This window comes from Rhinoderma darwinii, chromosome 1 (genome assembly GCF_050947455.1).
Source record: "Rhinoderma darwinii isolate aRhiDar2 chromosome 1, aRhiDar2.hap1, whole genome shotgun sequence".
In the NCBI taxonomy this organism is placed as follows: domain Eukaryota; kingdom Metazoa; phylum Chordata; class Amphibia; order Anura; family Rhinodermatidae; genus Rhinoderma; species Rhinoderma darwinii.
The window spans coordinates 571,230,849-571,256,196 of record NC_134687.1 but is presented as its reverse complement, the minus strand read 5'-3'; the positions used below and the strand labels follow the sequence as shown (position 1 = coordinate 571,256,196).

The window sequence follows — 25,348 nt, the reverse complement described above, 5'->3', positions numbered from 1 at the left end:
CACTCCCAAAATGGCAGCCGGACACTGCTTAGCAATTTGAAGACACCTTTTCCTGGCTTGTAGGAGGGGGGGTGAGATTCCCTCCCACATTTACGGCAGCTGTGAGTCAGGTTGCTTTACCTTATTCACCTTGCTGTAATTCTGAGAAGTGCTCCCTCTGGTGGCCAACATAGGAAAATATGTCAAATTATTATTTAATTTTGAATACTTTCCACCATGTGGAAGAAAAAAAAATACAGCAAAAAACGTAAAAAATATAATAGAAATAAGTAACTTACTTAAAAAAAAAAAAGGTTTAATTCGTGACACATTCCCTTTAAGGGATTAAGGTATAATTCCGACAGAGCATGTACCGCTGCACATAGTACCTGCAGCCCTGTTCTATGGAGATAGAGGCACTGCGCATGCCGCCGTTTGTAATGCGTCTAGGGGAAAATAGCTCTGTAATACAGCATCTGATGGAACATGGCACAATTGTTTTTCTCTTAGTTTTATACAAAGTATATAATCTGACAGAAAAAACTGTGTATGTCTCCATATGAGATTAAAAGTACTGTATACGGAGGTACATTAGGGCCCATCGACTTCTACTGATCTGTCAACTCAATTATATTTGGCTGTGTACAGGACCATTAAGCAATGCTAAAGGTTACAACTTTTCATTGTCTCAACGTCTCCGGGCCTGGACTGTGATACTATATCAAATGTCATCTGCTTATTTCTTACTAAGTGGGTTGCCTGCTTTGCATAATCGCTTTATGTTAGAAGGGTTTCGATAAACTTATCACAGGTTGTCTTTCTGCTGGCACCCAAAGCGATATGTGGTGGAACTCGGCAGCAAGTATTTAATTTCCCTGAAGTGCCACCATAGGTGAAATGAAGTACACGAAGTACAGTACCTGTTGTACAAGTCCAGGTCCTCCAGGATGCTCTTTTTAGCCATACAACATTCTGTTCACCTTCATAAATTCCTTGGGTGAACTAATTTCTATTCAAATAATATAATATCATATCTACCCCCAGATTTGATGGTCAGTTGAGGAAAGGACAAGTTAAAAATTAAATATTAATGAAAATCATCCATGCTTCTTCAGCTACCACTTGCCACTGGTGACGTCCTGGCTTTTCAAGTATCTTCCTGTCATTTATTATGAACTTGAAGTGTATAACCCGCAGGATTTCACGCCAACAGATTCGACTGGGAGCTAGAAAACCCTGCAGTTGTTTAATGCATTAATGCTGTCCTTGTCACATATCATTAAGCACTAACAAAATTACATTTGTATTAGCATCACACATTGAAAACAAGTGAAGGCAAGCTTGAAAAGTGTGATTTCATGGATGGGACAGGCAAGTAATGCACAAATACCGCTACCCGGGAACAATAAAATCAGCGCCTAAGCTTTAATTTTTGTACTTATTATTTATATGCATCGCTGTGATTCCTGGGGCGGCTTATTTTATTGAGAGAAACTTGTGCTTTCAGGAACAGATGTTTAAGCGTGGGAAGACCTACACTTAGCTGCAAGTATATTGCTGGCTCGGTAAATCCGGAAAGGTCGATATAACAGAACATGTGTACTATTCACTATAAGGGTGAACGCGAGTGAGCAAAAACGTCTGAAAATACCGTGCTGTTTTCAGGCGAAAACAGCTCCTGATTTTCAGATGTTTTTTTAACAACTCGCGTTTTTCGCCACGTTTTTTACAGCCGTTTTTGGAGCTGTTTTTCAATGGAGTCAATGAAAAACGCCTCCAAAAACATCCCAAGAAGTGGCATGCACTTCTTTTGACGAGCCGTCACTTTACGCGCCGTATTTTGACAGCGTCGCGTAAAATAAAGGCTCGTGGGAACAGAACATCGTAAATCCCATTGAAAGCAATGGGCAGATGTTTGTAGGCGTATTAGGGGCATTTTTTCAGGCATAATTCGAGGCGTAAAACGCCCGAATTACGTCTGAGACCACTGCGTGTGAACATACCCTAATAAGCAAATACATATGTAATAAAGCAGTGTAATGCCAGACAAATTCTCTACCATGCCCCTTCCTTCTATAAGATTCACTTGGAAATCTCATCACTTTAGTTTAGTAACACGAAAATATGGAGTGAACTGAAGGAGCACAGCATTTTCTACAGTGTCGCTGCCCCATTGTTTTACTACCCAGTGGTGGCTTTGGTTTTAAAGTTACAGTGTGTTATTATGTCTTTTTTTTCGCTGTATTTGCCCCGACTTTTGTAATCACGCCAAAACTGGTCAGGTGACAGGTCAGGTGACAGGACTGGTCCACTCCCGGGCCGGCATCGACACCAGTGAGAACGCAGCGGCAAGACTCCTGCCTTCTTCTAACGGTGAGTGACATCAAAGCAGAGCGGAGAGTGGTAGCAGTAGGGCCGGCTACCTCTACCACACTCCGCTCTGGCGGCATTGTGGCACAAAGTATAAGGGGGTTGTGTGGCACTATGTATAAGGGGGAGGGGGGTTGTGTGGCACTATGTACAAGGGGGGAGGGGGGTTGTGTGGCACTATGTACAAGAGGGAGGGGGGTTGTGTGGCACTATGTACAAGGGATAGGGGGGTTGTGTGGCCCTATGTACAAGGGGTAGGGGGTTGTGTGGCGCTATGTACAAAAGGGGGGCTGTGTGTGGCGCTATCTACAGGGGGGCTGTGTGTGGTGCTATCTACAGGGGGGCTGTGTGTGGAGCTATCTACAGGGGGGCTGTGTCTGCCGCTACCTACAGGGGGCTGTGTCTGCCGCTACCTACAGGGGGCTGTGTCTGGCGCTATCTACAGGGGGCCTGTGTGTGGAGCTATCTACAGGGGGCCGTGTCTGGCGCTATCTACAGGGGGGCTGTGTGTGGAGCAATCTACAGGGGGCTGTGTGTGGAGCAATCTACAGGGGGGCTGTGTGTGGAGCAATCTACAGGGGGGCTGTGTGTGGCGCAATCTACAGGGGGGCTGTGTGTGGCGCTATCTACTAGGGGGCTGTGTGTGGAGCTTTCTACAGGGGGTCTGTGTGTGGAGCTATCTACAGGAAGGCTGTGTGTGGCGCAATCTACAGGGGGCTGTGTGTGGTGCTATCTAATGGGGGGCTGTGTGTGGCGCTATCTACAGGGGGGCTGTGTGTGGCGCTATCTTCAGGGGCTGTGTGTGGCGCTATCTACAAGGGGGCTGTGTGTGGAGCTATCTACAGGGGGGCTGTGTCTGGTGCTATGTACAGGGGGGCTGTGTGTGGAGCTATCTACAGGGGGGCTGTGTGTGGCGCTATCAACAGGGGGGCTGTGTGTGCCGCTATCTACAGGGGACTGTGTGTGGCACTATCTACAGGGGGGGCTGTGTATGGAGCGATATACAGGAGGGCTGTGTGTGGAGCTATCTACAGGGGGCTGTGTGTGGAGCTATCGACAGGGGGGCTGTGTGTTGAGCTATCTACAGGAGGGCTGTGTGTGGAGCAATCTACAGGGGGCTGTGTCTGGAGCGATCTACAAGGGAGCTCATGTGGATGATTTTTCCATTGACCGGTAGCAGAGTTACACAACTGGAAAAAAAATCCCCATCATGTAACTCTGCTACCTGTGAATTGAAAAGTCATATACCACAGGGTCTCCCTCTTGACTTTCATTGTTCTCAGCCTTTTGGTTTGTCCTGCAGCTGCCGTGATGAGCAAATGTTATACCCAAGATAGGAAAAGTAACATAAATACGATATAACCGGATCCATAATATCTGTGATATCCAGACAGACTAGAGATCCGCAGTGAAAATGTGCGCGCGTTATTTGAAGAAGGATCTGGCCGTGATTTGATGTGTTTATGCGGGATATTGGGCGTGGTTAGGGGGTATGGCTTAAAATGTCCCTCTTTTCCAAATTCAAAAGTTGGGAGGTATGCATTTAGTAATTTAGTTATTTTTCCTTATTCCAATTAATGATTGTGGCCAATACATCTCCTGGGAAAACACGCACACAATTGCGCAAGTTTGACTGCGACAGAATTCTGGCTGAAATTGTGACACAAATGTAGAGTACATGACCTGCAAAAATGTATCATCTGTTTTGAACACTTTTTACACCTCCATTGACAGTTATGAAAAGTGTCTAGAAAAAGGGGTCTAATATTCCCTATCTAATTAAAAAAACTCTTCTTGTTGCTCAGAGCAACCAATCAGAGCTCAGCATTACTGCCAGGGGTGAACCTAGCCCCTCTGCTGCCTGAGGCGAACTATAAAAAGGCGCGCCCCCCCCCCCAATCTAGTTTTCTCATTACTGGCTTTACACATCAAACACGCAATATATAAAAAAAATTGAAATAAGAAAACATTTGTTGTTTATTTGTAAAGTGCTGTTTAATGTATAGAAAAGATTTAAAGAACTCTTTTTACTATATTACTTTAGTATCATAGATCAGCAACGCAGCATTAACACTGAAAATGGTTTAACATCTTCTATGCCCCCTTTTTATTACCTAATTGACTTATGATTTTTAACCGAGTTCAGTGGCCCGGCGTGGACGGCATGATGCAGTGATGTCATCGTGCTGAGCAGTTGACGTCATCAGCGTGCTCCCGATCTCTTGAAGGCCTCAGGCCTAAACCAGGCTGTGGCCTACAAGAGCAAACGGCGGAGCAGGAGTTTCTATTGTGGCAAATTAATTATTTTTTTAACATTTTTATACTGCTAACTTTTTTTTGGTGGGTTCCGCTGGACCGTTTGGACTACGTCGTAGATTCAAGGACTACTTCAACGATCTACTTTAAAAAAAAAAAATTGTGAAAGAGGATTGCATGGGGGAGTTTTGATTTCAATAAAAAAAAATTCTTATGTCTGTTTTTTTTTAATACTTTATTATGGCCTTAGTAATGGCAGCTGTCTGATTGACAGCGTTCAATTACTAAGGCTGGGGCTTAGCATTAGCCAGTAAAAAGGCTATCACTAACCCCTATTATTACCCCAGTTCCCACTGCCGCCAGGGATACCGGGAAGAGTCGAGTATGATTCAGTACCTGGCCATCTGAAACGACGGTTAGACCACAGGCTGGTATTATCAGGCTGCGAAGGGCCAAAAAAGTGGCCCTTCCCACCCTGGGGATGCTAGGCTGCAGCTTCTTTATTGTATCTGGCTGGTTATGAAAAATTGGGGAAACCCCTCGTCATTTTTTAAAAATAAATTGAAAAAAAAATTACGTGAGATCCCCTCCATTTTTCATAGCCAGCCAGATACAATAAAGCAGCAGCAGCAGCAGCAGCAGCAGCAGCCTAGCATTACCAGGGTGGGAAGGGCCATGGTTTTTGTCCCTTCCTAGCCTGATAGTACCAGCCTGCGGCCACCCAAGTACCCTTCACTTCAGATGGTCGGGTGCTGGATCGTACCCAGCTCTTCCCGGTACTCCTGGTGGCGGTGGGTACCGGGGTAATAATAGGGGTTAGTGATGGCCTTGTTACTGGCTAACACTAAGCCCCTTCTTAGTAATAGACGCTCTCAATCAGACAGCAGTTATTACTAAGGCGGTAATGAAGTATTAAAAAACAGAGACATAAAGAAATTTATTTTATTGAAATAATAATAATAATAATAATAATAATAATCTTTATTTATATAGCGCCAACATATTACGCAGCACTTTACAATTTAGAGGGGACATGAAACAAACAATATCAGACATTACATAGTGACAAAGTTCATTTACAATTCAAATCTGGGGAGTGAGGACCCTGCTCGCAAGAGCTTACAATCTATGAGGAAGTAAAGGAGACACAAAGTGTAACAGTGTTTGTTCTGTACAATGGTCCGGCCATTTTTATACACATGCGGTGGTAACATAAAGCTGCATGAGCCGGTCACCAGCCAGTATCCGTGTATGACGGACATGAAGAGAAGGAGTGTGAGGGAATCTTATTCTGATGACTAATCTAAAAGGAGGGCCATGGAAAGGAGTCAGATTAGGGAATGTTATAGGCCTGTCTAAATAGATGTGTTTTCAGGGCACGTTTAAAACTGTGGATATTGGGAATTAATCTGATTGTCTGGGGTAGCACATTCCAGAGGACTGGTGCAGCACGAGAGAAATCCTGGAGACGGTAGTGGGAGGTTCGGATTATGGAGGATTTTAATCTAAGGTCGTTGGCAGAACGTAGAGCCCGAGTAGGGTGGTAGACAGAGATGAGGGAGGAGATGTAAGGAGGTGCAGCACTGTGGAGAGCTTTGTGGGTGAGAGTAATAAGTTTGAATTTTATTCGGAAGGGGATGGGCAACCAGTGCAGTGACTGGCAAAGATTAGAGGCGTTGGTGTAGCGGTTGGTCATAAATATGAGCCTGGCTGCTGCATTGAGGATAGATTGGAGAGGGGAGAGTTTAGTGAGGGGAAGACCGACTAGTAATGAGTTACAGTAGTCAAGACGAGAGTGAATCAGAGCAACAATGAGAGTTTTGGCAGTTTCCTCCGTAAGAAAAGAGCGGATTCTGGAGATGTTTTTGAGGTGAAAATGACAGGAGCGTGAAAATGATTGTATGTGAGGAGTAAAGGAAAGATCTGAGTCAAAAATAACCCCGAGACAGCGGGCGTGCTGCTTAGGAGTGATGATAGTGCCACACACAGAGATGGAGACATCAGGTTTAGGGAGGTTAGTAGATGGTGGGAACACAAGGAGCTCAGTTTTAGAAAGATTCAGTTTCAGATAGAGAGAGGACATGATGTTAGAGACAGCGGACAGACAATCACTGGTGTTCTGTATTAGAGCAGGGGTGATGTCACGGGAAGAGGTATATAATTGGGTGTCATCAGCGTAGAGATGGTACTGGAAGCCAAATCTGCTGATGGTTTGTCCAATAGGAGCTGTGTAGAGAGAAAAGAGCAGCGGACCTAGGACTGATCCCTGAGGAACCCCGATATCAAGGGGAAGATGAGAAGAAGTGGAATCAGCAAATGACACACTGAACGAGCAGTCAGAAAGATAGGAGGAAAACCAAGAGAGAGCCGCGTCCTGGAGGCCAATAGAGTGGAGCATGTTAAGTAGGAGTTTGTGGTCTACAGTGTCAAAGGCTGCAGAGAGATCCAAAAGAATCAGGAGAGAGGATTTACCGTCCACTCTTCCACACAAACCACTTTAACCATTTTATTTAAAAAAAAAAGAAAAAAAGCTTAAATCAGCGAAGTAGTCCAACGAATCTACGACGTAGTCCAAATGGTCCAGCGGAACCTGCAAAACAAAAATTAGCAGTATGAAAAATAAAAATAAAGTTGGCTGCCCCCACAGACATATGAATAAATAGCTACCTTCGGGAACATATTAAAATAATTAGAAAAATTAGGCCCATAAAATAAAACATATCAAATAAAAAAATAAAAAATTATAACACCTTTCTTTTAAAGAGAACCTCCCCATACATGTACAGCTGAGTGCAGCATGTAATGGGGAGGGCTGCACAAGCTCTGGGGCACTTTACATTTCTTTCCTAGCCTCCTTAGTTATTTAGATATCGGTGCTGTAATATTTGGCGCCCGATATTTAAATAACCCCCTGAACTGTCAATGGGGAGGTAATTGGCAAGGGGGCGTGTAACATCACTGTGACACTGTCCAATCACTACAGACAGTTTCAGAGCAAGAGCTGGACAGAGAGCGCGTGCGCGCAGCTCCGCCACCACTAAGGAACAGAAGAAGAGTGTGAATTCTTCTATTTCATGGCATCGGAGCTGTGCGCGCACGCACGCTCTCACTCTTTAGCTCTCGGCAGACAAGGACGACAAGACTGATCTCTCACCTGAGATCACAGTCTTGTACTTGCCTGCCGAGAGCTGAAGAGTGAGAGCGTGTGCACGCGCACATGCTCTCCTCTCTCCTGCTCTTGCTGTTGACATTGTCCGTAGCTGATTGGACAGTGTCACAGCGATGTTACACGCCCCCTTGCCAATTACCGCCCCATTGGCAGTTCATGGGGTTATTTAAATATCGGCGCCAAACATTACGGCACCGAAGTAAGGAAAGAGGGTAGGAAAAAAAATGTAAAGTGCCCCAGAGTTTGTGCAGCCCTCCCCATTACACGCTGCACTCAAATGCAAATCTGTGGGCAGGTGAAAGGTTCTCTTTAAAGTGTAACAACTTTTTTAAAAACTTTTGACATGTCAGAAGTTTTGATCAGTGGGGTCCGAAAACTGAGACCCACCACTAGTCGCTAAAACGAAGCAGCAGAAGTGCTCGGTGAGCGGTGTGCCGCTTCAAATCTGTTTGACTTTCCTTGGAGCAGTGTACGGGCTCAATAGAAAGTCTAGGAGTCCGTACACCGCTCACTCGGCTGAAAGTCGATCATAAATGAAGCGGCATAGCGCTCACCTGAGAACTTCTGCTGCTTCGTTTTAGCGATCAGTGGGGGCCTCAGTGCTCGGTCCCCCACAGATGAAAACTTCGGACATGTCACTATGATATATAAAGATATCTATTAATGCGATTGGTGCAAGTTTTAATTACTTTTTATTTAAAATGATTTGCACTTTTTGAGATACAGCTGCTTTGTATCCTGTATACAGAGCAGCTGTATATAGCGCTGAGACTGGAAATCCATTAGGTCGCCTATTACCGATCACATCTAAGTTATGAACTTAGATGTGATCGGTAACAGCTCGATCCTGCAGGAACCGCTGACACTGAATCAGTCAGTCCCGCTGACCTGACGGATACAGGATACAGCTATATACATTATATAATATATTTATTTTAATTAGCGGGGGCAGGTTTATGGGGAAGGATTAGGGCCTATTCACATCAGCGTTGGCTTTCCGTTCCGGGGTTCCGTGGGAGGTTTCCGTCGGGTGAACCCCGCAACGGAAAGTCAAACTGAAACCACAGCTTCCGTTTCAGTCACCATTGAAATCAATGGTGACGGAAACATTGCTAATGGTTTCCGTTCGTCACTATTCCGGCAGGTTTCAGTTTTTGTGACGGAATCAATAGCGCAGTCGACTGTGCTAATGGTGACGGAAACGGAAGCTGTGGTTTCAGTTTGACTTTCCGTTGCGGGGTTACCTCCGACGGAACCCCAGAACGGAAAGCCAACGCTGATGTGAACAGGCCCTAAGGCTTCTTTCACACTAGCATTAATATACATTTACCTCTCTTCCGTCAGAGGAAGAGGATCAATACGTTAAACGGAAAGCAACGGCTCCATTAGAATTACCATTGCTTTCAATGGTAATTCTTTTGTATCAGTTGTTTCCGTTTGTCTCCGTTCGCTAAGTTTCCGTTTTTTTTAAAAGAAACAAAAGTGAAGTCTGCAGAACTTTTATTTCCGTTCAAAAGAACGGAAACCTAGCGAACGGAGACAAACGGAAAGCAACTGATTGAAAGCAATGGTAATTCTAATGGAGCCGTTGCTTTCCGTTTAACGTATTGATCCTCTCTTCCTCTGACGGAAGAGAGGTAAACGTATATTAATGCTAGTGTGAACAAAGCCCAATACAAGTAAGATATTAATTTAAAAAAAAACCCAGCTGGGCTTTGAACCAGCAACCTACATATGTAAGGCAGACAAGCTAACCACTACACTTTAGAAAGCTTCATAGTCAATGCCTCTGAAACTGTAGTAGTTGAGGGTTTATTCAACGATAGGCACTATTAGTATCTCCTGTCTGTCTGCTGCGTGTGGGTGGTGACTGGTCAGAGACGCACAGTCAGACTGAATGCCGCAGCTGCTGCATGCAGTGTGCACTGGGAGTGACTGTGAGACTCACCAGTCACAGCTCTGCTTGTAGCTTTCCCATGCTAATTAAGCACAGAAAAGCTACAAAGCCAGGAGTATACTGCAAAGGGGGGGGGGGGTCTGGGCGTTTTACTGACAGCAGAGGGCTCTATAGGGGGGAATTATCCCCCCACCATAGAGCCCTGACTAGTTACTATACTGAAAGGTTAGGGGGGTCTGAGCATCTGACTGACTTCTCTAAAGGGGGGGCAGAATCCCCCCCTATAGAGCTCTCTGCAGTAAGTCAAACAGTCAGACGCTCAGACCCTCCCCCACCTACACTAATCCTTCCATTATAGTGATGTGAGGGCTCTATGGGGTGGATTATTCCAGCCCCATAGAGCTCTCTGCTGTCGGTAAAATGCCCAGACTCCCCCTTGCAGTATACTCACGTTACGGGTCCCGGTCCCAGAAAGGCAGGAACTTACCTCGTGCTGCTCATCGCTCCTCCTGCAGACTTGCTTCTCTCTGGCTGCATACAGCGTCAGAGAGGAGGAGGAGTGTTTCAGACGTTCAGCACGTCTGCTATCTATGTGCGTCTGCATGGCCCCTCCCCCCCGGTCCAGTTCGTCCCGGGCTGAAAATGCCGCCCCCCCCGTTTGGGTAGGTGGTGCCGCCTGAGGCCGTCGGCTCACCTGGCCTCATGGCAGATGCGGCACTGATTACTGCTTTGGAAAAATTCTGTTAGACGGTTTTGATAAATGAGGCCTATAGAAAACAATTACCGTGCACTAGTTTGCTAAATCCTCCCTTATGAGCAACTGCTCCATTTTTCCTTTTCACTAGTTTTGATAAATATAGTATACTACCATGTGTGTAGAGACCTTATTGTTTTATATGCTACCAGCAAACATCTGGCACCGCTAGTGAAAACACCAAAAATTGCTGAAAACACCACGTAAACCTAAATGCTGTATGTGTTTGAATCCAGCCTCTTGCAGTAATAGTACTGACTGACTATTGAAACCTCGGTCTGTGATATTCTTTTATTCTGTGTGCGTTTCTGTCTCTAATAGCCGTGTTTCAAGTTTTCTTCTTGGAATGATTTTTATAAAATGGCTTGTTGGCAGATAAAAGGACATATTATTTCTTACAGTCCTATTCATTGAGCAGATGGGGTCATGGTTCGCTTAGTTATGCCTGACTGACCTGACAAAACCTTGCTCATTCTTTTCATTGTACATTGTAAAATGTTATTCCTCCCTACGCAGCCGCCTCATATGCCCTAGAGGCTGGATACTGCTCTAAAAGAACGGTTCTTTTTCTTATTTACAATGTAAGGCCCCATGCACACGACTATAATTTTCACCCGTAATTATGGAATCCGTCATTTCGGATCAAAATGCGGATCCTTTCGTTTCTATTGGTCATGGACACTGTGAAGGATGGTTTATTTGCTTATATTTTCTGTATGAAATGACATTGTGAATTATCAAGCAGGATGCCGAATTACTAAGATATGTATTATGTGAAAGTGATTATAATAATGTTTAAATTATTTCGTTTTGTGCAGCAGCCATCTTGTCTGGAGTTCCCATCTTGGTTCTTTTGTAGTGAATAGGAAAGTCATTGTTCCTTTAATACAAGTAATGTTGATTTCGTATGTTTTATCTTTGACCTTGGTTCCCGTGCAAAGTTTGTTAAGAAAGAACAGTGAGTGAGATGGGAGGGTGGCAAGGGTGGAAGAAGCTGACTCAGTTCAGTGAAACGTACGTCGGGACATACCGACCCTGACAGTAGGGAAAGATTACAGATTACACAGGGCAAGATTGGAGCCATGAATAATAATTAACTAATCCTGCCGAATTCAAGTCCGCTCCAGACAGCTGGAGGGAACGGAGGTAGTGGCGACACTTGAGACCAGTGTGTTGCTGAGTGCCCATGACGTCGCGGCACTCACAGCCAATACTCTGAAACAGCCAGCAATCCTTACAACTGCACGAACCAGTAGTTTTCACTGCTAACAGGCAGGCTGTCTGTTTGCCTAAACACAGCGTACGCTGCTGTCTCTGTATTGCCGCCGAATTGTGTATCGCAGCGGCAACGCTGAGAACACTAAATAAAACACAACAGGCAGTTTGTCTCTCTGCATTGCCGCATAATTAAGAACCGCAGCGGCAACGCTGAGAACACAAAACGCACTCGGTGACCAGCTAGCTGCTCACTGAGATAGATTGCTTTCTGTCCGCGTTGCTGGCCGAGCTGCTGCTTGAGCCAGGAATGGAACAGCAACGCTGGTAACAGAACAAATACAACACAATCTGAAGACTAATTAACTGTTCATTGACACAAAAATTTTAATCCTTTTGCGCTGCTACTCACCAAAAGTTTGGAGCGGCAACGCTTAAAAGGTAGTCAATGATCAGGCAGTTGCTCATAGAGTTTGAACACAACCTCCTGTAGTGTGCATATGCAAGGTATCTTACAGATACAAAAATAACCCTTGCAGCACCACCTCGTTTATTTCCACCTGAGTAGTAGGGCCAACAAGCTCCCTACCCAGTGGAATTTGTTTAAAGCTGTAATCACACTGTGCAATAATTTAATCAAAATACCACACAATGTGGCAATAAAGGGGACATTGCATAGTATAATCCTTCTCCTACTACACTAGTCGGTATCAATAAAAAATTGAAGGCGACATTGTCCACCATGCTCTACCTTTCCTCCTCTCTCCCTATACCTACATTTTTCATGATTTAATAGGTGGTGTACACCAGAGCATGGAGGGATAAATTTAACAACTTATAATATAAATTGGAGGTCTACTCTACCAATTTCAAGTATGCGTGAAGGAAGGTCTCCCCCCCATCTCCACGAGAATATTCTGTCCAAGAGAGATAAATCCTTCAGAGGAGCATTTTGAGCATATCAGCAGCGTCTCTGTGTTTTTTTCTCCTCTCTCAATATATATTGGTGAAATATCCTAATTAGGATACTGAATATTGGGGCCTGGCCTTGAGAGTCTGTTTGGACTCGTATAAATTTCAGTCTAATATATTTTGAGCCATTGATTTCCACGACAGTAATGGTGCCGATAAAACCTGGGAGATTGCTCGTCTGATAAGCTGTCACTGGAGAGGTCTGGCTTTGCATCTGTGAATTACAAAAAACCGTGGTAGGTAAGGAGCTTATTCTTACACCAATCACACATGTATTGCGTAAGCCTTGGAATCTAGCTGTTAGATGTCACATCTTTTGGACGTGGCCCCTTATTCAGCAGTGGGTTGAAAGATGGATCCAAAAAGGTATGTTGAAGCTTTTTTGTGTGATGAAGGATTGCAGGTGTGTACGTGATCTTAAACTGTTGATATGAAAGACATGAGACTATTTTTGCCAGCAATTACATTGTTAACCAGAAAAAATTGTGAGAAGTGTAAGACCTCCGCCTTTGGAATGCAGTGACGTAGCGCATGGCGGAGAGAAGTCGTAACTCATATGTGAAGTATTTGAAATGAAAAGATTGTAGTCTGGACTGTGAGGGAAAAAAAATCGTGTGCTTGCTGCTCTCTTGTAGTGTGCGATTTGTTATTTAGTTGTGTAAAATTGTTGAGAATTAATAGTTGTTCTGTTACCCGTTTGTCTGGGATTATAGTTGGGAGGTATTGACTGTTTGTAGGTGAGAGAAAAGTTGGATAGTTGTGAGTAATATCCTGTAGTACCACAGGGGCTTCAATGGTTAAGTCCTGATAATGGAAAAGCAATTGTGTCTATATTGAATTTGCACTCAATACCATTTTTCCAGTGCAATAGGAAAAACTTTGAATACTGTATTAGAAAATAATTTATATGTTAAGGGTCCATAAACCAGTTGTATGCATTGCCAGACTGGCATAAGGTGGGAATCAGTACAGACTGATTTCTAGCACATGTGATAATCCGGCATATACACTTTGATGTAAAATAACATCCAAGTAATTAAGTCTGTAGTAGAATAACATCAGACCGGTGGATTGAATACCATTGTAATATAACATCCTGTATTCAATGAATGACCCTGACACATACCCCAGGTGCCACCTGTGTCGTAGTAGTAATTACAGTGAAGGACATTGGTATTGGCTCAGACCCAGAGCCCCTAAAAAAATCATCACCAACATACATAACAGGCCCCTAAACTACAACCCACAGAGTGAATGGCTGAGCGGGGAGGATAATACATAGATGCTACCAAATATAATTTGCATGTGAAACCATTGCAAAGTGCTAGAGAAAAGAGTTTGGGATATATGCTACATCACGGGCTGTATGAGCCGAAAGACACACCCCGGCAGCAAGTGTTCTGCATAAGTGAATGTGACCAACTCCTGCTTGAATCAATGGAGGTTCATGAATGTCAATTGTGTTGAAGAATTTTCTCTTGTAATTGTTGATTGGCAGCATTTTGTCTGTTCTTGATGTTCAATACAGTGAGGGATCAGAGGAAAGGGGACCCTACTGATAGAATGTCTGGAGGAACGACTTTTGATATCGTATTGGTAAGACAGTCTAGGAGATAGACTGGTCTGAGATATCTGTCGGCAAACGTGGCCTGTTTGCCTGGAGGTGGGGGATTTACCGGAAATCACCCTACTGCTCTCCGACCATGGGGTCAGGAGGAAGTTGGACAAAGATGCTTTGGGGCACTGGTCCCAGCCATCATTAAAATGAGCAAAAGGAGCTGGGGCTTTAATTGTAAAGTATGTGAAGGCAAAATAACACACTAAAAAAACTGTTGAAGAGGCTGGCAAGCTGTAAGAAGGATGTTTGCATGTGATAAAGAGAATGGTTTGGTGAATGTTGAGAAAGGGAGTGGAGTGGCCAGGACAAGGCATAAGTTAAAAGGACAAAGTAGGTGATTACAGGTGGTTACAAGTAAGATGATGTGAGAAAGAACAATTTAAATACAGGTGTAAATTTTCATTGGAAGAGTGAAGAAAACGGAGCAGCCGGGTACATTGCAGTGACTAATGTGGGTCAGAACGGGGGGAGTGTAATGTGAACAGGTGTAATGTGATATTTGTTTGATGTGTAACATGTGTGATGTGATGAGACATCTGTGTGATGTGTGTAATGTAACATGTCTGAAGTTTGAAACTAGTGGCCACAATAAAGCAGAACTATATTGTATGTTCTTATCTTTAACAGCAGTAATGTCTAAAATTTTTAGTGTTTTGTGTATGGGGTTAAAATCAGTTCCACTTTTTTTTTTTTTTAATGGAATGTTTCTTATCTTTGCGCACGCGCTGTCGTCGGTAACTACACCAAGTGAGAAAAATATTACAGACCGCTGGATCTGTCAGTAAAAAGATAAAAGCTACACTGTATATTAATATGTTATGATGTGATAAGATTTAATGTTGGAATGTTTTGATGTTAATTCAAATGAATTCAAATTCAGATATTGTGAGACACGGGGTCTTGAAAATGTATGTGCCCCCACTGTTCCCTATTCTTATATACAGTTTATTGGTTTGCAGTAATTAATATAACCAGATATATTATTTTCTGTGTTATTGAATAACTAATTACAATCGTTTTGTTTTTGTTTTCACACATGCAGGCACGTGCTATAGTGCTGCCTAAATGTTATTTTTGAAAATGTGAGATATTTTACAGGTAAATGGTTGCAAGTCATTTTAAAAGATAAAATGTATTTTTGTCAGGAGAAAGTTATTTTTGTTCCAGGCTGTTGTGTATTACAGGGGGTTAAACTAGTGCCCCCCAGATAGAGTGCCTGTTTTTTATTATGTTGGCATGTAATTTTGAACCCTGCTACATTACTTTCGCAGAGTCCAAATAGGAGGGAATGGTGAAGGGACTGATCAGGTAGTTTTGTTTTGTGTTTTATTTTGTTTTGAATTAATGAATTTGGTTCTAGGAGATCTACAAAATATGTATGAGACCCCAATGAGTAATCCAGATTAAATGTGTATGACAGTAATCTACATTTTGAGGTATTTCTGTATAGATGGTTCCAGATCCTTCCAGAACGGTGAATATGGCACTGGGTAAGCTGTGCTGTAGTCTCCACCCAATATGAGGTATTATATAAAAGACCATCCGACTCCAGCAAATTTACACAGGAGGCAGAGGTAACGTCATCCAAAGATGAATCTTTACAGATTTAGATGGGGGAGAAGGCAAAACAAAAAAAAAATTGTCTGAACATTGTTTATTTTATGCCAGATTTCAGTAATATATTTTTTAGTTTTTGTATTAATCAGGTATTTACAGGACCTGGTGGGTGGGATTTACAAGTGTTCTGGATTATCAGATGAATGTGGAACAATAAAACTCCACCCTTTTGAAATATTCTATCTATATGTGATATGGGTTTGCAATGTAAATTTGTAATAAAGAGATATTTTATCATATACAGTATGTACAAGACAGGATACGAGGCACAGGGTAAATCATCCGGAAACCACTCTCACCTTCTTGTTCATCTCAAGGAGCGGAGCTGGAGGTGCTCGCTGAGGCTTGTAACCTGGCAGATGGTAAGACGGCCGACATTTACACTGACTCTAGGTACGCTTTTGGCATCGCCCACAATTATGGGCCCATTGGTAGTAGGAATTTTATTGGATCATCGGGTAAGCCAATTGAGAGAGCAAGAGAAGACAGAACTGACAACAAGAGTATGTGCAGCCAGGTGTCAGTAAATTGGCTCGTCCCTGGATACAATAATGCCACCACTAGGTTTGTAGCAGCCGGCATGATGTGTGCACAGCATGACATAGGTAAAACAGCAAAGGTACCTGTGAAAAGAGCAGCCCGGCCGGATTACCCGTCCCAGCGACTGCAGAACATGTAACTACCCGAGGTAGAAGTGTATGACAATGTGCTCGTGTGTGTAGACCTGTTCTCAGGGGTGCCTGAAGCCCGGCCGGTAACTTCCCCACTGCAGACGTTGTGTGTAGTGACAGGGGAACAGTGTTATCCCAAGTATTGACCTGGAATTTGTACAATGATAAGATGTCAGCAGTTCTCCAGATGTTGTCCCAAAGTTACTTTTTTTAATAACTGTATTTAAGAAGTATTGTGGGAATATTAAATACTGAGGTTAAGTTTTATGTAAAGCTCTGGATCAACCTTAGCATTGGACTATTGGAGGCGTCAGATAAAGGTAAAGAAGTGGAATATTCCCATTTGAAAACATTTTTAGTTATTTATTTATTTTTTGTTGTCGTTATTGTGAAAGAAATTTTGTGCAGTGTTTGTGTGTGTATATATATATATATATATATATATATATATATATATATATATATATATATAAATATAAAAAGAAGAAAAATGAGTTTGCATGAATCATTTCTAGTTATTGCTCAATGTGAATGTTTGATGTAAAGATGTTATTTGTTAATGTTTTTCTTCAAATTAATTATTTGATTAAGATCAATTAATGATTATACAATGAAATAGCTTGTTCTCCACAGGAAGAGTCCAACTGGGAGCGGAAGGCGTGAGAACCAGATTCTAACAGAATGTGGACGGATAAGGGAAGGTGAACCGGTAACACCCAAGGCACTTGTAATGGCAGGAAGGAGGTGAAGGGAAAGTGAGCCCTAATCTACCCACCGCCCTGTCCCTGCCTACTTGCAACGACCCGCCCTAGGCGACGGGGTACAACTGGGCGGCGGTCCCTACGCTGTCTAAGTGCACGGGAGAACAAACAGGGAACACGCAAGGGAAGGGGCAGTAGCCCACGGAACGCCGCGAGGAAACGGAGCGGTGAATGAATAGTCAGGACCAGGATGAAGTGGAGTATACCAACGTGAGCACGGAGAAGGAAGCAAGCCAGGGGCAAAGCGAAGCAGGTTAAGCAGAACTGCAGCAAGGCAGAAGCACGGCAGAAGCAGGCTGGAGCAAGCAGCAGTGGGGCCAGGAATCCAGAAGAATTACAAGCACTGAGGAAGAGAACATGGCAGGTAATAAAGGACAGGGGGCGGAGCTAACTCCGACTGACCAGGCCGCGATAGGCTCTCCCACTCCTGAGCCTGCCACCCTGGTTGGTGGGAGACGGTGTCAGTCTAACAGGTCTGGCCTCAGGTGTGGATTGATTAATCCCAGGAGTATACCTAGACGTAGTATCTGGCAGATCCCTAACAGTACTCCCCCTTTTATGAGGGGCCACCGGACCCTTACTAAGAGGACCCAGTTTAGTAGGGAAGAGAAGGTGGAACCTCCTGATCAATACCCCAGCGTGAACATCACGGGCAGGTACCCAAGTCCTCTCCTCCGGCCCGTATCCTCTCCAATGGACCAGGTACTGGAGGGAGCCCTGGACCATCCTACTGTCCATAATCTTGGCCACCTCGAATTCCACCCCCTCAGGGGTGAGAAGGAATCCAGAAGAATTACAAGCACTGAGGAAGAGAACACGGCAGGTAATAAAGGACAGGGGGCAGAGCTAACTCCGACTGACCAGGCCGCGATAGGCTCTCCCACTCCTGAGCCTGCCACCCTGGTTGGTGGGAGACGGTGTCAGTCTAACAGGTCTGGCCTCAGGTGTGGATTGATTAATCCCAGGAGTATACCTAGACGTAGTACCTGGCAGATCCCTAACAGCACTCTTGATAGCACTTGTATTGATGGTGTATGACCTCACATATGCCCCAAGACTGCAAGGATCGATTTGGTAAGATCCAATTGGTATGTCCCAGGCTTTACAGCTGTTGCTGCTAAATTCTGTTAGAGCTGTTTGATTTGCCTACAGAACAGTCCTGGCAGACCGGTGCCAACCTTATCATACCCGCCTCACACAAAGAGAACAGACCCTGAGAGGCCTTCCCATGCAATACAAATTAGAGTAAGAAAAATTGGTTTGCGACATTTGTCAGATAAACATGTGGAATCTGTGCATATTTTTGTGAGCTGGAGATGTTCCAGGCAATCAGCTCATATCAAGGTACAAATCCTGCTGAAAAGAGTAACACCAAGTGCAAATGAAATGTACCCAATAATTACACATCTTCTAGGTGCCATGTCCATTGGAACAGAGAAGTTTTTCTTATATAAAGGTGTTTCTTTGATTTAGTTTAAGGGCCTGACATTGTTATTGTATGTACTTAGAACAACTTTTATATTACATGGATGTTATCACCAGATTGGCATTTATTTTAACAATTGACAGGGTTGGGGGTCCCCAGCAAGTGCCAGTAAACATGATCTAAAAGACTTTTAATACGATGAACTCCATCACTGAGGTGCGGCAGGCGCAGCCGGAGCCAGTACAACGCGTTTGTCATGAACTGACGGCAGTGTCACAATTCCAAGCAGCCGCCCAGACAAGTAACTTACCGGAGGAAGAAGACAGATGCGAAGGGTATGTGGTAGTCACAATAAAACTCCACTAATCCGCCTACGTGGGATCTCACACCAGGCTCACAGAATGAGGTGCTATGTACAGCCTGGTGACGTATACTAAAAGAAACGGGGTCTGAAAGATGAGAAGGACCAAACCAAGTCCTGATGACATCAGCAAAGTTCAAAGTAAAGACCAAAGACCTGAGTGAATCCGTCAGCAGTATCAAGTGTTTTAATCAGAAGACAGGAGAAGAAGAGGACGATGATGTACAGGACTTGTCAATACACTGGTGGGACCCCATACCCAAACCGGACATTGGTGATGGCATCATATTAGTTGTGGCCCTATTGACATATTGTTTGAGTTTTATAATCATAATATATAATTTCTGTAATTTAATATGAGAAAAAGGGGGGTTTGTGAAGGATGGTTTATTTGCTTATATTCTCTGTATGAAATTACATTGTGAATTATCAAGCAGGATGCCGAATTACTAAGATATGTATTATGTGAAAGTGATTATAATAATGTTTAAATTGTTTCGTTTTGTGCAGCAGCCATCTTGTCTGGAGTTCCCATCTTGGTTCTTTTGTAGTGAATAAGAAAGTCATTGTTCCTTTAATACAAGTAATGTTGATTTCGTATGTTTTATCTTTGACCTTGGTTCCCATGCGAAGTTTGTTAAGAAAGAACAGTGAGTGAGATGGGAGGGTGGCAAGTATGCGTGAAGGAAGGTCTCCCCCCCATCTCCACGAGAATATTCTGTCCAAGAGAGATAAGGCCACCTGCAAACCTAATGTGTGAAGAATTATAATGATGTATCTGGGATGTATTTTATTGTATGCTTTTTACTGAATAACAAATATTGTCACATTGTCTCTGATTGGTTAACCTCAAGCCTACACCCCTTCTGAATTTCAGTCTAACAGTTTGAACTTCGAAATAAATCCTTCAGTGGAGCATTTTGAGCATATCAGCAGCGTCTGTGTGTTTTCTTCTCCTCTCTCGATATATATCGGTGAAATATCCTAATTAGGATTCTGAATATTGGGGCCTGGCCTTGAGAGTCTGTTTGGACTCGTATAAATTTCAGTCTAATATATTTTGAGCCATTGATTTCCACGACAACACCATTCAGTTTATTTATGGATGTGTGTCCGACACATGGAAATGAGCACGCTAAATATAGAACATGTCCTCTTTTTGTCTGAAAATGCGGCATAGACTTCCCATAGAAGTCATGGGCACTTTCGCAATTGTGGATGGCTACGGAGGTGGATTTGTAACCGTCTGTAATTGCGGAAGCGTTGCTATGCAACGCCAGGGGATTGCCCAAGATTCCTCCCTGTTCTCTTTTGCGGATCCATAAATACGGATACACTACGGATTCACTAGGAACTATAATTACGGATACCGTCCCATATTTGCAGATAACTTGCGGCTGACTACGGATCCGTATTTGCGGACAGTAAAAACCCTGACGGTTGTGTGCATGAGGCCTAAACAGAATGTGCTTTTCTCATGTAGTCCTCCTGATTGACATTGAGCGCCAGCACCATCTAAGGCCCAATGCACACGTCCGTAAAAATTGTCAGTAATTGCGTACCGTAATACGGTCCACAATTACAGACCCATTCAGTTCTATTGGACGCGGACACCTTTCTGTATCACTACGGAAGGTTGTTCGTGCCGTAGAAATATTCAGAAAATTATGGAACGTGTCTGTTCTTTTCCATTTTATGAGCCATGCTCCCATACTTTGTATAGGAGCATGGCCTGAAAATACGGCCGTGACCGCAATCGCGGGCTGTGATTACGGGCACGGCCGTGTGCATAGGGCCTTACTTTAGTGTTTCTATAAATAATATATGAAGGACAAACTTAATTAGAGGTAATTAAAAAAAAATACTGTTTCTTTTGTAAATGCCAATTAGTTATAAAATTAAATGATATTAATTATGTTCTTTTTATATAAATCCCACTAAATCAGACAAGCAAACCCTTTCATCATACTCCAGTTTAATCGAGCTTTAACCACCTCTCTCAGATTCTTATCCCTTCTTGTTTCATATCTCAAGAACCACAAATCCATCTCTAATTAGGTTTAAAGTCAGAACTTCTCTAAGAATACAAAAAGAAAATTAGAAAAATAAAGACTTTTGGGATTAGACAGCCTGGCATTCTTATCTTTAAAGTACTTAATTATATGATGTGGCTTTGATAGGAACTTGTCGTTTTCAGTGTTGCTTTATTTAACCACATCTAAAAGAGTCTTTTTCCTTTTTCTTCTAGGAACTTTTGGATCAATCCACGTATCAGGAGACCTGTAATATATGGCATTTGGAGGCTGAAACAAGTCCAGACTGGATAAAAAAGGTGATAGAAAAGGTAATGCAGTATATATCTACTTGCTTCACTCTTGTTCACGGCATGTTTTTAGGTGTATTTTGGACCGTAAAACGCTGGTATTAAGCTCAGAAATACACTTGAAAAACATCTGCATAAGCTTCCAATTGATTTCAATTGAAAATACGCTGTTTATTCCAGACGAGGCATATTTTTACGCTGCAGAATTAAAAGCGCTTCGTAAAAATATGCTTTGTAAAAATGGAGGGACGTGTCACATCTTGAAGCATTTTACAAGCTAATTTTTCTTATTTCCCATTGACACTTCAAAAAAACGCTTCAAAAACACGCATCAAAAAGACTTCCAAAAATCAATAATGCTTAAAAATCAGCTCCACAGACACCTGTATTTCATAGGCTGTTTTTTCTTGAAATCAGGCTCATATTTTTCATACGTGTGAACATGGCCTTAGGGTTTAGGCACATGACCGTATTATGGCTCTGTACAACCTCCTAGCCGTATGGAATGGTAATATGGCATCTATAGAAGTCCATAGGACAGTACTGTACCTCTGTATGCCTCGATTTCAAATAAATGGCATACAGAAGTTTTTTCTTTTTTTTTTGTGCGACGTTCCGTCAGTTTCTATATTACAGAGGTATACTCCTCTAGAAGCATTGCTTCTAGGTGAGAATATCTCTGTAATACGGTGCAGAGGCACTATACTGTAGCACATGGGGGGGCCTATGACTTTCTGGTACAGAGTTACCGGGAATTCATGGGTCATTGTACAGGCTCCGTGCTTATGACTTTTCAGTGCGCATGATGCCTTAAGCTGACTGTAGACATAAGAAAGCAGATCTTTCAGGCCTGTTATTTCTATTGCAGGGTGAAGATAAGTGGATGTCAAATACATTTGATTCCGCTCATCTTGGTAGAAACATATGAGCAGACAGGTAAAATTCCAGCCTGTTCATTCTTTGGACTGCCACACCAAGCCCAGAACGCCAGATTATCTGATATCTATGGATAGTATTACATGTGAAGATTTGAATATATGTAGCTTTCCCATGTTTGGGGTATTAAAGGGTACATTTACTCTTGGTGAACCCATCTGAAGATGTCAGATAACTACTTAAAGGGCTTATATATTGCTGGCCGACTAGACTTCCGACACCCCAACCGATCAGCTGAGATGCCACGGCCTCCTAATACTTTACCAGGCACCGCGCCGTTCACTTCCAGAGCAACTATGCCTCAGATTGCAGTTCAGGCCCCATTTAAGTTAATGGCCGCGGGCTGCAGGAAGTGTACAGCGCTGTGCCGGGTAAACTTTGAAGAGGCCGGTCTGCTGATCAGTTGGAGTGCCGTGAGTCTGAACTCCACCGATCTGATATTGATGACCTATCCTAAGGATAGGTCATCAATATAAAAGTACCGGAGCAACCCTTCAAATAGAAATTCCTCCATACAGAATCATGTCTGCAGTTTCTCTGTCAGCCGACAGTTAACAGAACATAAATAGTCTGCCTCATTGGCCACTGTAAACACTATTCTGAGTCACAGGATAATGAAAAGTGAATGTCTTATCTGATCCCACTTAAAAACTTTTTAGACACAAGGAATAAAGTATACATGAACCAGGGCTCCAGTTCACAAAATCAGATGTAACCCTTACATTTTTGTTTGCACTGAAAATAAATATACTATATACTCTACACCTGCATTTATGTCAGCAATACAAAATGACAGAGAGTCATGATGGTTGTTTTACTTTTCTGGTCATATGTCTATTCTCCTGAACAGCTACATTACTTCCAGTTTAAAGGGGTTGTCTAATTTAGACTACTATGTTATGGGCAATCACATCATTAACAGGTCGACTGCTCAACATTGATACTGCTTTTGCTATGCATGAACACAGGATTATTTTATGGACAGATATGAGTGAATTTTATTCTGTCTCCTATGTAGATACGTTGAAGAGTACTGTGAGAAATGGAAATGGGAAGAGCACTCTTTTGGTTCCTTTTAGATCTTTATGGTGCTCGCCAAACCAGGGGCATGGTCCCATCTTCCCTACAAACGTATAGTAGAAAAAAAGAAGGTCGGCAGCACTCAAAGGGTGAGGACAAATCATCAGTGGTGTAATCCAGGGTGCGACGTTTCGGCTTGGGTAAGCCTTTATCAAGCATACTTGATAAAGGTTTACGCAAGCCGAAACGTCGCACCCTGGAATAAACCACTGGTGATTTATCCTCACCCTTTGAGTGCTGCCGACCTTCTTTTTTCTACTATATGTTAAAGAATACTGTCCATTCTAGGCATATATTTTGCATATTGGACAGTGGGGCTTTACATACAATGTCTTTATCTTGTTATAGGACCTAGCCTGTACTAACATTGTGATGGTTTTTCTAGAAGCATCTATGTGGCTAAGTATTTCTCTTTTAAAGCTCACTGAAAAGTGTGCTGTTTGCTGACTAGCTAGTATTTCACATAAAGCACATCAGGAAAAAGGATTATTTTGTAGTGAAACAAAGCATCAGTGCGGTACTATTGTATCATAGCATAGGATTATCTACCCAACTCTTCCTTACTTTCAGGAGCACTGGACAACTGGTAAGCTGCACTGTCCATATTGCAGAACACGTCTCGGGGCCTTTAACTTTGTTGACAGCACCAAATGCTCCTGTGGCAGGTTTGCAGTCATACGTCTTTGCAAGAGCAAAATTGATGTGGACGTTACTGTGAAAACACCATGCCAAGCTTCATCTGCTTCTAAATTTCATACACATTTTGACAAGAGATTCAGACATGGGATGGCGGAACATCACAACAGAAACTGGATCATGGAGAGAGATATGGCTGTCCCCTTAGTGGATGCGCTGTGCCTTGAAGTTCCTGAATATGACAAGTACTTTGAGCCAAGTGGTAGAAAACCTTGTATTACCTTCAGTGTTAAGAAATATAACCCAGTGTTACGGGAACAAAAGGCAAACTGTAGTAGAACTGTGCTTCATAGGAAATCAAATAGCTTGGACTTGGATACTACAGAGAAACTACCCTTGAAACCCCAGATAAACATAAAAGGGACCTTTACCATAAAGGAAAGAACCTCGGATGTTTCATTATTGAGATCAGCTGGTCATAGTACATATAACAACTGTCAATCCTTTGATATTCCACCAAGATCTGCAAAACTGAGGTCAAGAGTTACTGAAACACTTTCCCACAGAGCGGTCCCTGGTGTTTCAAGTCTTGAAGTAAACACAGTCCTGTCTTCAGCTGAAGTGCCCATCACTCCTGCAAGATCACCACCCGGAGGAAGGTATGTTATGACCCAAGTAGAGGGTCCTACTCAGAATATGCAGCCACCATTCCCCAACTCAGCTTCTGTAAACCAACGCTTTAATAAGAGGGAAATAAACAAACTGAAGAACCTACGAAGAAAGCAGAAGAAGAAAGAGAAGTGGTTGCTTGGACAAAAGCAGGTACATACTGTCTATTATTATTTACTTATGGTACTTATTTAGCCCCGGACATATTCCGCAGCACTGTGCAGAAGTTGTTATTACTCACTGTCTTTAAAAGGGCTCACAATCGAAATTCCCTAACTGTATGTTTTGGGAGAGAACCCATTCAACATAGCAAGAATATGCAAACTCCATAGAGATGCTGTCCTTGGTTGGATTTGAACACAGGGCCCCAGAGCTGCAAGGTAACCACTAAGCCACTGTGCTGCCCTATGTGTAATCTATAAATACACAGGGGGAATATATCAAAAGGTTTATGCCAGTTTTCTTGCATAAAAAAAGTCGCAAAAGTCGCTTAATATTGTATTGTTTGTGCACATAGAGCCAATTTTATCTTCTAATTTAAGTCTTTGAGGCTATATTGCTTATAATGTTTATATTCTCTAGATAATTTATGGGTCCCCCATTGTAAAGTTGATTGTCAGTCCTTCTGATTGGGTCCC

The 25,348-nt window shown here is 42.9% G+C and overlaps 1 protein-coding gene across 1 annotated transcript in view; it reads left to right on the top strand.

The window, feature by feature from the left end:
• RNF180 (ring finger protein 180) overlaps positions 1-25,146 on the top strand; it is a 61,759-nt gene extending 36,613 nt beyond the window's left edge. Inside the window, exons 4-5 of the mRNA XM_075847528.1 lie at positions 21,315-21,410; positions 23,976-25,146. Coding sequence (XP_075703643.1) covers positions 21,315-21,410; positions 23,976-24,905 — 1,026 coding nt within the window. The 3' untranslated portion in view covers positions 24,906-25,146. The remainder of the gene's footprint in view (positions 1-21,314; positions 21,411-23,975) is intronic.
• Positions 25,147-25,348: the final 202 nt, after the last annotated feature.